The sequence below is a fragment of the Amblyomma mixtum genome, chromosome 5, assembly GCF_055824585.1.
Source record: "Amblyomma mixtum isolate Tamu chromosome 5, ASM5582458v1, whole genome shotgun sequence".
In the NCBI taxonomy this organism is placed as follows: Eukaryota; Metazoa; Arthropoda; class Arachnida; order Ixodida; family Ixodidae; genus Amblyomma; species Amblyomma mixtum.
The window spans coordinates 72,726,538-72,738,427 of record NC_143016.1 but is presented as its reverse complement, the minus strand read 5'-3'; the positions used below and the strand labels follow the sequence as shown (position 1 = coordinate 72,738,427).

The 11,890-nt window shown below is 46.6% G+C and overlaps 1 protein-coding gene across 2 annotated transcripts; it reads right to left on the bottom strand.

Annotated features, from left to right (window-relative positions):
• Window positions 1–573: 573 nt before the first annotated feature.
• LOC149342660 (uncharacterized) lies at window positions 574–8,319 on the bottom strand. Of its 2 annotated transcripts, XM_089545138.1 has the most exons (5): window positions 8,018–8,318; window positions 7,840–7,928; window positions 4,917–5,107; window positions 3,545–3,773; window positions 574–834 (listed from the first exon to the last, which is right to left on the bottom strand). In XM_089545138.1, exons 1-5 carry the CDS (start codon window positions 8,049–8,051, stop codon window positions 781–783), a joined length of 597 nt encoding a protein of 198 aa, XP_089401264.1. In that variant the 5' UTR covers window positions 8,052–8,318; the 3' UTR covers window positions 574–780. The 2 variants fall into 2 exon arrangements, with proteins under 2 accessions (XP_089401264.1, XP_089401263.1); XM_089545137.1 differs by lacking the exon at window positions 574–834 and having other exon boundaries at window positions 854–3,773; window positions 8,018–8,319.
• Between the last annotated feature and the right edge of the window lie 3,571 nt (window positions 8,320–11,890).

The window sequence follows — 11,890 nt, the reverse complement described above, 5'->3', positions numbered from 1 at the left end:
ACCCAGAACATCATGGTCGCCAACAATCGGTATGGCGGCGACGATTGTTAGATTGACGGTAATGCGTCTGTGAATATTGAGAACTCTGAGGACTCGGCGTGCGCAGTGTCGAACACGGCCCTGGCGGGCTCTCCCCGTCTTGCAGCCCTTGTTTTTGTTCTGTTTCATATTCTTTATATTTTATTTCTGCGAGCATTTTTTCTTGATATTTTATTTACTACTGGCTAAGCGGTAAGGAGTCCAAACTTTGCTTACTACCAACATCGCATACCGTTATCATCACTGTCATAATTATCTACACATTATGAGCATGCGCTTTCCACATGGCTCTACTTTAAGCAGTAATGGCTCGCAATAAAGACAGGAGTGTTTTTGTTCAGCCGTTCGTTGACCTTTGGTAGCGCACCAGACGAAACTCTCAATTCAATACTGAGTGGCAAATCACCACCGAAATATGTGCAGAACATTCTCCCGCACATTAAAATGTTCTTTAAAAGTGCTGCATTGCGCAAAATGTGTTTATACTTACTTCATAACGTTTGTGTGGCTTGTTCTTTGCAATCAGAGACTGTGTGCGTGATAACGAATTTATTTTACCACCGGAAGACGCGCGCACGTGTTCCGGCTTCGAAGTTCGGCATGCCAGGCCCATTACTGGGCCTGGCACGCCATAGGAGTTCGCTTGCTCCCCTGCGCTTGAACTCCTCCCAGGCTCATCGAGCTGAAGTGGTGTTTTGGCTCGAGAGCGACGCCGCCTTCAGCTCGTAATGCGCCCCGCATCTACGCGGCGCGCCCCGCAGGCAGCCACTGGAACGCATCTGGCGGTGCTCGTACCTGGGACACAAGGGCAGAATTCATGCACATGGTTTAGCGTGGTAAAAACTCTATTCCTAACCAGTCATCACAACTGCAGTCATAAGCTGCAGAACCTCGTTAGGTGTCCCAGTAGTCTAAGATGCACGTGGTCTTGAATGAAAACAAGGCGACGTGAATCTCATGTAGTCAGCCCTGCCGCCCCGCACAATGAAACAAAATTGAAAGTCGAAGTGCAAGGAGGGCGTATAAGCAGTTATGAATACAAATTTTAAGGATTTAAGTTGTTACGAGCACCTGACTCACAAGACTGTTGACATATATGCCGGACGCGGCTCTCCAGCGACTTGGTATAATTTCCGAAAATACCTAATTCGAAGACATTCAGCCGAATGTTTAGACTTAGCAGCCAAACAGCAGTGCAGGATTCTTGCAGGTTTCACTCTGGAAAATGTTTGGTCCCTAGGATGCTCAACGACACGCTCTCGTTAAAGCGTATCCGGATCAAAAAATTGCCGACGACTACGTAACTTCCTAATGCGAAATCTGAGCGGAGCTAATCAGCTGTTTCAGCTTTTCGAGAGACTGAGGCTAAGAATTCGAGCAAGACACGTATGTACAATTACAAACAACTTGTTATTTTTCACACATATTCCTTCTTCACGAAACACTCCGCTACCAGTTCTTGATTGTCTTGAAGGAAGATTTATGGTCGATGAAAGGGATGGAATATATACGCTCGACTTGCTGCATCAATGCCTGGTCCTACATTATGCGACGAAGAGAGGGCAGCGCCTGACTGATGCCGCTGAAGCTGCTGACGAGTCAAGTTAATGTGGCTCACGGCGGCAGCTATGAGTTTCGGCTTGGGCGGGCAGAGAAATGGCTCCAAGGTCACGCTGCCCCGGCTACGGAGCTGATTACGAGAAGAAATGGCGGCGCCGCGAAACGCAGGAACCGGCTCCAATGGGCTGCGCTCTAATAACGATCATACGTAATGCCTGATGATTGTCCGATTCAGCTGCCCTGCGCTCGCTAAGTACTTGTCCTTCGTCATTCTACATCAACTTCCTTGTAAAGAGCCTCGTCCCTTGTGTAAGCCTGTGCGACTGGAAGGCGATTAAAGGCCGGCAAAAATCTCGAGAGGACTCAGAGGACTCGCACCATTGGTCGATTCGTTCCTCGCAGTCGAAGTCTCCCTCTCCCCCTCTTAAAAACAACGTACTTTAGGGGCCCGTATGTGACTAGCCAACCTCTAAAACTGTGGATGAATCTAAACTTCAACGAAGGCAGCGAGCCCTGAAGAGAGGGTGGTGGATTTCATTGGGGACAAGAAAGATCCGGGAGCTCCCTCCCGATAAAAAAAAACTATTCTTTGCTCTTTTCAAGAGCACTCGCGGAACACGTCGGTCATTGCCTCATTAACTAACCAAAAAAATTGCTGACGATTACGTTACTTGCCAATGCGAAATGTGAGCGCAGCTGATCAGCTTTTCCAGCTTCTCGATAGACTGAGGAAAATAATACGAGAAAGACATTGATGTACCATTGCAGACAACTTCTTATTTTAGAGGACCGCTCTTTTAAGCTCGTTCCCGCGTTTCTCGGCGTCGCCGTTGTCCCTCGTAACCAGCCCCGCAGTCGGGGCAACGCGCTCCTGGCGCCATTTCTCCCCTACGCCCGAGCCGAAACACATGGCCGCCACCGTTCGCAACTTCGTGCATATTCAATATTTTCATTATATTCAATTGTATTCGGTATTTTCATAACAATCCCTTACAATATTCCAATATCGAAAATTTTTGTCTAATAATGTTGGACCGCGCAAGAGTGGCCGCCACAGGCTCAATGTCTCCGTGAAGTCGTAGCTACTGACGCTACCCCAATACGGTTAAGGTATTTTTTAAAAAACGAGAAGAATGAAGGTCACCGAATGTGGGTAAGGACGAACCGGCCGCCACATTTTTTGACCAAGACGAACCATGAGAGAATTACGATGTGCAGGTGACACATTTGGCTGTCTACGTATTACAAACTACCAATGACTTCAATTTCACATACATCTATCCTAGCTGAATGAAACGTCACAAATTTGGTGGTCTATTCGTTTCTCTTTGGAATGGTCGCGCACTGCTAGTAATGAGGCTCAGAACTACTATCATCTCAACAAACGCCTGGATGTTCTCCCGGGAGCACACTTAAACATGATATTGCCACGTTTCATTGTAGCGTCCGTTCGTTCGCGCAAGGCCGCAGAAAAGGGGTGTTATCATTTTCGTTTGTGACGCGAGAAGCGACCGGTCTAGTCTCGATTGTTCACAGCCATGAACAGCTGCATCTACGTGTTTTCAGATTACTCTAGATGATCTCGACCTGTTATCTCGAAGTTTCCTTGCCGGCCTTAAATTGAACGATGCCGCGAGCAGCGGGCATTCGTAGATCGACGATTGACGAGCACGCTTGTTGCTTACGCCGCCACCGAGTGATTCAGATCTTTTGCGGGCGCAAGTCAGCCCAAATAAAGAGCTTCGTTTGCAAGTATTTCTGGTGTCTTCCTGACCGCTGGACTGCCGACACTACAACGTGACAATATGGCGTTGCATTTCATCTGTTTATTGAGGCCGGCTGCCTATGTCGTCTCGAGTGTTATCCGGTGAGATTCCACATTTCAGCCAGGAAAACGCATTCGCAAATAAAACTTCCCATGTTCGCCACTCCCGTGTGCACTTACCGGCACCGGTTGCCACATGCGGAGATCCGGTGAGGGTTCCGAAGGCTGCACGGCTCCGAACGCATCCGTCGACGACGACACTGCCCGAGCACGTGCTGTGCCGTGCAGAGTTTCGACCGGTGCGCCCTGCACGTGAGCCATCGCCTGGTGGACACGGACCCCGCGATCACTGGGCCAGAACCTCGGGTATTGTCCGCCACCCAAAGTGCAGCGATGATGGAAACGCTCACTGCGGGTGCAATAGAAACAGCGAGTAATATCAGATTTGGAGTCAAGTAAGCTAAGAGATCTCGGAATTTCTTCTTTTTTTTCCTGCAGGAGAGAAGACAATGTCTATGCTACACCAACGAGAGTAGATAGTGTTTCCCTGGAGCAACAATAGCAACTCAGACATTGGATATTCGAACGGAATGCGAGTCCCAATGAAACTTTTCTTTGAATATGGCTTCAGTGCATCGGTGTCTGAAGAATGCGTGCGAAAAAAGGGCGAGATAAAACCAAACTGTGCAGGTAACCTGCGATGTAATTTTTCCGTGTCAAACGCAGCGGCGTTACACAAAGCTTAGCAAGAGAAGGAAGATCATATTTTAGGCGAAATTCCAGTGACTTTCAGAAGATTCTCTTTCTAGTACCCGACAGAAATGCAAGTTACAACAGTACGGCAATGCAATTGTCGCATTTTGCTACATGCCCGAACCTGGTAGCATTGTTAGGCAAAGTTTCGTTGTTTTTTTCTTTTTGTGATATTCTAGTATGTGGGGAGTTCGGCCCAAATTTATGAGTTTCATAATTTCATGTCCAAGAAGTTCCGCCGCAAAATCTGGAATTGAGAATACTGGACTGGTGTAACTGAAGACATATAAAAACAAACATAACAAATTCTGTACACAAAGATATAAATAACTGATCCAGATGTAGGTAATAAAATAGATGCAGAGGACAGAAAACAACAAAAGGCGAAATATTAAAATTTCACAGATCTCATGCGTCTTAAAACTTACGGCAACCAATGTAGACTCATGCAGTAAACAATATCATGAGGGGGACAGGGAAGAAGTCCTTGCATGACCTGGCATGTAATCATGCTGTGAATAATGGAAGTTTTAAATACCCATCTTTGCAGGCTTATGCAACAAACGCAGTACATATTCTACAAAGCGTAATCACGTTTATGAATTCCTGGAAAGATAGTGTGCGAAGACTCGCGTGCGAGTTCCTGGACGCAAGTGCGACGCACCACTTCAGAAGCGTACGACGAAAATACCACTCACGCAAAATACATAGGCGTGAAGCTTGACACGTTGTCCTACATATACGAGCCGAAAATGAAGTCACACGCCCGTAGAACTCCTTATCAATCAGGGTAGCTTACCGATATTTCCTGCGGCGCTTACACCCATGGCGACTTGGTTGAATCGATACCATGCTGGCAGCGTTAGCCACGAGTTGCACAGAAGGCCTCCGGTCATGGGTACAGTCGCTGGTATCCCCAAGTCTTCCTAAAGCTTCTACACGTGCTTCGTACGAGACCTTGGGCTCTGGTTCCATGGTTGCTTGCTCAATCTAAATCGAAAAAAAGTATCAAAACAGTTAACTGCGCCCAACATATATCACAAGCAGACGCGCTGGACACTAGCAGTTGCAGTTTTGAAATGTGAGGTAACAGCACATGTAGATAGTTTCTGAACCCATATCAAGAGAAAATCCCGGCCATTTCTCCTACCACCCTTGTAAGTTTAGTCTTAACAATGGAATATTCTTTAGGCACCTTATCTATCGGTGAATTTGAGTGAAATAAAAGAAAGACGGGCGTCATCGCTTACTGGATAATACGTGGCTACCTGCAAGATAGTTAGTCGGCTCGTGAAAAGGCTCGCAAAACCCCCGATCCGCGAGCCATCTTTTCGTGTTGTTCACAGTTTTTGGACCCAATTTCGCAACGAAACACGGACATCGATCACGCACATATCTTTCGGCATTGAGGCCAGAAGGTGCCCCTTCCACCACTCAACCTGCGGCTGAAAACGCTACGCAGCAGCGTGGAAGAGGTTTCTCGCCTCTGAAGTCGAAGCAACTGTGAATGCTCACGGTATGAGACAAACTTCAGTTAACCGTGAGACTAGCATCCCGGTCTGAAGTAGAGAAGGGGCTTTTCTTGTGAAGAGATATTGCCTTAGTGAGTAATAAAAGAAGTAGTCATGGTTTAGTTTGGTTTGGTTTGGTTTATTGGGGTTTAACGTCCCAAAGCAACTGAGTCTATGACAGACGCCGTAGTGAAGGGCTTCGGAAATTTCGACCACCTGGGGTTCTTTAACGTGCACTGACATCGCACAGTGTCATAGTTTATCGATAAATCGATAAATAGCTGTGTTATGCAAACGAAAAAAGATTTATGGAAATGTTTTCGCTATTTATTTCCGCGCATATAATTGAACGGAGCAATATGAGCAAAGGAAAAAATAAATAGGAATCTGAGAAGATGCTCCAAGCTGCCCTAAAAGCGGCGTAAACATTTTTCCTGAACGCCTTCATTACATTGAAAACTACGTACAACTTCACCATATCCACAAGTAAATCAGGGAAAATCGATTACGAAACGCCTCATGTCAAAGACTACTCCTTATAATTGCGCAAATGCTTGGAACGCGTCCGAAACTGTAGATTGGGAACGCTAGCGCATGCAGGTTAAAAAGAGACAGATCAAATAAAACAAAACGAAGCCCTGTATATAATTGAAAAGAGGCACTAATAAATAAAAACTAAAAAAAATTCGGCTGCGGTTCAACTACTCGAATCTGATAAGAGAGCGGATGGTACGGCGTTTCGGGCAAGAGTACGCCCCCCATGGTTGATCACGAGTGTTTGCTCGCCCAGTGAACACTGCGGCCTAGTGCTGCAGTGCAGCGTGTGTGCCACAGCTTTGCCAGCGCTAACACATGCAGCCCACATCTTTCTCTCGCCACCCCACGTACCTCAAAGCGCCATTCAGGCATCCACTGACCCAGAGCCAGTTATGCACATCGGCGTGCAAAACGTTGTCAACGCAAACGCCAACGAGCACAATTAACGCCAAAGGCCTATGGCTTCAGTGCTGCGTTTCTGCCACCATGTTGTCAATGCCAACGCAAGCAAAGCGCATCTGGCGCTACCGACACGCCACATAGCTTAAAGCATGACTGGGGTGTCTACTGTGCCAGGCGGCCAGTTATGTGCATTTCCTTTCCTTTGCTTGATCTGTTGGCAACCTGGCATGGGCTTTGGTTATGAAGGTTATTTCAAGGTCAAACTTGAAGCGACGGCGAAACTGGCTTTACCTAGCGTAGTGAAGCTTTTACTTCAACACACTCACACTCAACACGCTCACGAGACTACAGGTTAAAGGAATGAGACCATCAGTTCTTGAGCGTCCCATGCGAAGCGGGGATGCTTTGCAGACAGGGCGGACGCGGGTGGATGACCTGCGACGCGTCGGTGGCGTTGCGTTCAAGGAAGCGGCGGAGGGGAACCAGTGTGTAGTAGGAGTTCAGAGGACCAGAGGAAGACGCCAGTGAACTCCCGTCAACAGCACCGGGAATTTGGCAGTAGCGGGAGACCCATAGCCATGACCCGTCGACGGCGTCAGGAAACGCTGCAGGCTTAATGCAGGCTACCAAAGGGGTCCTCTCGGCAGCTTGGGCCCACAGTCCATCGCCTGCCACCTCCACGCTTCAATCTCCAAACTCCGCTACGCTCTCTCCCTTCACACCTCAGTTCGTTCACAGGTCAGCTCAACGCTCACCGTGCTCGCTCATCGCCGCCGTCGCCTTGCAATCACCATTTGCACATGCACATGTGGAACGCTGGGCTGGCACGTGCAGCGCTCCACTGTCGACGCACCACACCTAAAAATCCCCTAACGATTTCTTGCGCACCTCGGAAAGATATTTGCACTTCATCCTCCACAGAAAACTAGCATCCGATTTCCAAGGAAGTGACCAGAAATACGGAAGTTGTAATTCCACCTAAAAGAGTTAGTGATGCAATGCCCGTAATTTCAACAGATACCGCTTTCCTCTCAGGGGCGGCATGGTCTGAATATATTACAAACGGCTTACTCTAGGCTAACTACACTAATTATCGCGCAGTACCCAAAGATTGAAAATATTAGACGCTCAGATGGTCTCATGCCATAATCTGAGGAAGGAGAACGCGCTTTTAGGATGATCCTTTTCCAACCAATGCTTTTCCCGGTTTATGTATTTCGTTGGCTGAAAGTGGCCTTTAAGAGCTGACCAGAATCGGTGTCACTAACTTACCTCAGTCTGCGCGGTACCTACAGGAAATGAATGCACAGTCAAGACTAGATCCAGAGCCGGGACACGTAAGGTCGTATTGTCTCTTCTGGCTGCAAAATAAAATAAATTAAGCTTAACAAGATCATTTCGACAAAGAGGTACCAAGCGGGAACAAACACTGTTAACGAGGAGCTATTACCTGAAGGAGGTAGCCTCGTACCTGGCGGCAGCATGCAGAAGGCTAGGCGCTCCCGCAAGTGGAACGCGCGAGACGCGTGTGACGAATGCGCTGCTCAAGCAGGCAGTTTTCGTATTGGCGTGAATAACAAGGAAGGAAATCATCATTATGAACATAGTGGACGATGGTGATGATAATCTCAACACTGTTTTAGAGCGCAGCCGTTTGGCGTAAATTTGTTTTTTGTGGAAAGTAAATGGCGCAGTATCTGTCTCGCATATCTCGGCGGACACCTGAAGCGCGCCGTAAGGGAAGGAAAATGGGAGTGAAAGAAGAAAAAAATTCAGGGGCACTTTGACTGTCTAAAGTGCGCAGAGGCGAAAGCGTTTTCCGCACCACTTTGCCTATGTGACACTGGTAACGTCACCACTGGATGACGTCACACATAATTGATGATGAAGTGATGACAAATTACTAATTAGTGACTAATTACTGATTAATGACTATATACTAATTAACTGCTAATTAATTACGCTTAAGCTTCGACCTTAGGAGTGGAACACGACAGCGCGTTGTAGCGCTGCCACGCAGTCCACGGAACGCCACCACCCGTTCGGCGCGATGCGTTGCCCTTTGAACGGAACGCTTTTTGAGGAAAGGAAATGCTGTCATCTCGGTGGACACCCGAACCGCACCGTACAGGAAGGGAGGAAGTGGGAGTGAAAGAAGAAAGAGAAAGACGGGCCGTAATGAAACTGAGAATTGTATTTGAGGAAAGGAAATTACCCAGTAACTGGTTCGTATATCTCGGTGGACACCTGTGTGAAATTCAGGGGGCACTTTACTCCCTAAAGTTTCGCAAGGGGAAAGCGTTTCCTGGCACTCTGTTTGTTTTTATTTATTTTTTTATTTTTCATATTTTTTTAGCTTTTGCTGCTTTTCTTATTGTTATTGTTTTTATTTTTATTTTCATGTCTTATTTTTATTTTGTTTTAATTTTGTTTATTTTTATTTTTTATTTTTTTCTTTTCTTGACTTTATTCGTTTTATTTTATTTATGAAACCCATGCATTCACTAGATGCGCCTTCGTTCTCAAACCTTGAGCCTTCGTGGCGGAGTGGTAGCGTCTCCGCTTTAAGTGCCAAAGGCCCTGGTTCGATTCCCACCCTCGACGCCGTTTCTTTTTAAGCAGTGACGCCGAAAGGCGGACAAATCTGCCGACGCGTCTGTCGACACGGCTGCCGACGCGTCTGCTAACGACAGTATGAGGCATTAAAGGCCTTCCCCTTAATAGAGAAAGAGGTGCCGTAGTGGAGGTATCCGGTAAATAATTTCGACCAAGTGGGGCTGCAATGGCTTACGCAGGTTATTCCAGCAAACAACCCGGAACATCCTATTCGCCAACAATCTGTATGGCGGTGACGATCGTTAGATCGACGGTAATGCGTCTGTGATTATTAAGGCGAAAGCCTTTAATGTCTCATCGTTGTAAGCAGCAGTTGTCGACAGAGAATGTCACGCTTTTCATTTGGTCGAAACGGTCGTGACGTCACAGTGCGCCAATTTCAAACGGGGCCAATTGTACTTTGGCTAGTAACCATGCAACCGATTGAAGCGACCATATAGTGATGCTCCAAGTAAGTCGGACTGAGCGTAGTTAATTGCTTAATTACCCAATTACCCTAATTAACTTCTCTAGTCAGGCCATATAAATAAATAAAAGCTAGTAAGAAATTGGTCGAGCTCGGGAATCGAACCCCAGTCTTCGGAGTGCGAGACGAGCATGCTATCCACTCCGCCATGCCAGCTCGATGGTTTGGAATGAACAAAGGCACGTCTAGTGAATACGGTGTCTTCGCTCACTGCCATCCTCCTCCCTTCCCTTCCGGCGAGGTTTAGGTGTCCACCGAGATATGAGAGAGAAATACATTTCCTTTCCTCAAAAACCAATTTACCGACGAGCTAGGCACAGAACCGAATGGGCGATGGCGTTCTATGGACTCCCTGGCAGCGTTGCAAGACGCTCTCGCGTTCCACTCTTAGAGCTGAAGCTTAACAACTTAACCACACATCAGTGACCACACTTTAGGTCAAAAAAGTGCACCCCCCCCCCCCTGAATTTTGATGGGTGTCCACCGAGATATGTGAGACAGTTACTGCGTAATTTTCTTTCCTCAAATATAATTTTCATTTTCTTCATTACGGGCCATCTTCGTCTTTCTTCTTTCACTCCCACTTCCTCCGTTCCTCTACTGTGCAGTTCAGGTGTCCTCCGAGATGAGAGATTTACTGCGCCATTTCCTTTCCTCAAAAACCGTTGCGTTGAAACGGCAAGGCATCGCGCCGAACGGGTGGTGGCGTTCCGTGGACTCCCTGGCAGCGCTACAACACGCTTTCGCGTTCCACTGCTAAAGGCGAAGCTTAAGCTTAAACTTAATTAGAAGTTAATTAGTATTCAGGCATTAATTAGTGAATAACCATTAATTAGTGATTTGTGATCACTTAGTAATTAGTACTCAATTACATGTGACGCCAACAGTGCCACAGAAGCACTGAAAGTGGTGCAGGAAAGCGCTTTCGCCTCTACGCACTTTAGACAGTCAAAGTGCCCCCTGAATTTTGAGAACTCTGTGGACAGGTATTCTCGGCGTGCGCAGTGTCGAACATGGCCCTGGTGGCCTGTCCCCGTCTTGCAGCCCTTGTGTTTGTTCTGTTTCATATTCTTTATATTTAATTTCTGCGAGCTTTTTTCTTGATATTTTATTTATTACCGGCTAAGCGACAAACTGTCCCAACTTCACTTAATACCACCATCGCATACCGTTATCATCATTTTCATTATCTACACATTATGAGCATGCGCTTTCCACATGGCTCTACTTTAAGCAGTAATGGTTCGCAATAAAGACAGGGGCCGTATTATGGGACTGTCAAATCAAAAACTTGTCAAAAAGATGTAAAAAAAAGTGTCAATTAACCCCGCCGTAGCCGTGCTACTATTGGTCGGCCGTGGCCGGCGGCCGTGTTGCTTTTTTGCGTCATGGCTGGCTGTCGTTTACGTCACGGACATGAGAGAAGTGGTGACGTTACACACTTAATTCTGCAGGCGCAATTTGACGTTTTTAAAGCGAAAGCTTTACTACTTGCACTTTCAAGCCGTTGCCGTGAAGCGGCGGTGCTACCATTGACCTTTCGCATGACCTCTGTGTGACGTCACGCTGATGAGCTGAGTAACGGCGGCGCACATGAAGGTTGGATTGGATTGGATTTGATTAGATTTGATTAGATTGGATTAGATTGGATCAGAGTGGATTAGATTAGATTACATTAGATTACATTACATTAGATTAGACTACATTGCATTGGATTAGATTAGATTACATTACATTGGATTGGATTAGACTGAATCAGTGTGGATTGGATTAGATTACATTAGATTGGATTGCATTAAATTAGATTACATTGGATTGGATTAGATAAGATTAGATTACATTATGTTGGATTGGATTACATTGAATTATATTAGATTAGATTGCATTGGATTGGATTAGATTGGATTACATTGCATTAGATTGGATTGGGTTGCATTGGATTAGATTAGGTTGGATTACATTGCATTATATTACATTGGATTGGATTGCATTGGATTGGATTGTATAACCGATGCATCACAACCAGTCTAACCAAAAGCACCACCACCAGCTACACTACACACTCAACCATGGCTTAGGTACGGATATTGCTTTCCCAATTACCGTGCTTAACCAAGCTAAGCCACAGCGATTTTTTTTTGACCGCTTCAAGGCGGTCAATTAGACCATTGCGTTCTTGACAGAAAATGGCGGCGGCGGCAGCGGCCGCGTATGTGCCTGCAAGACTGAGGCGGCTGCGGC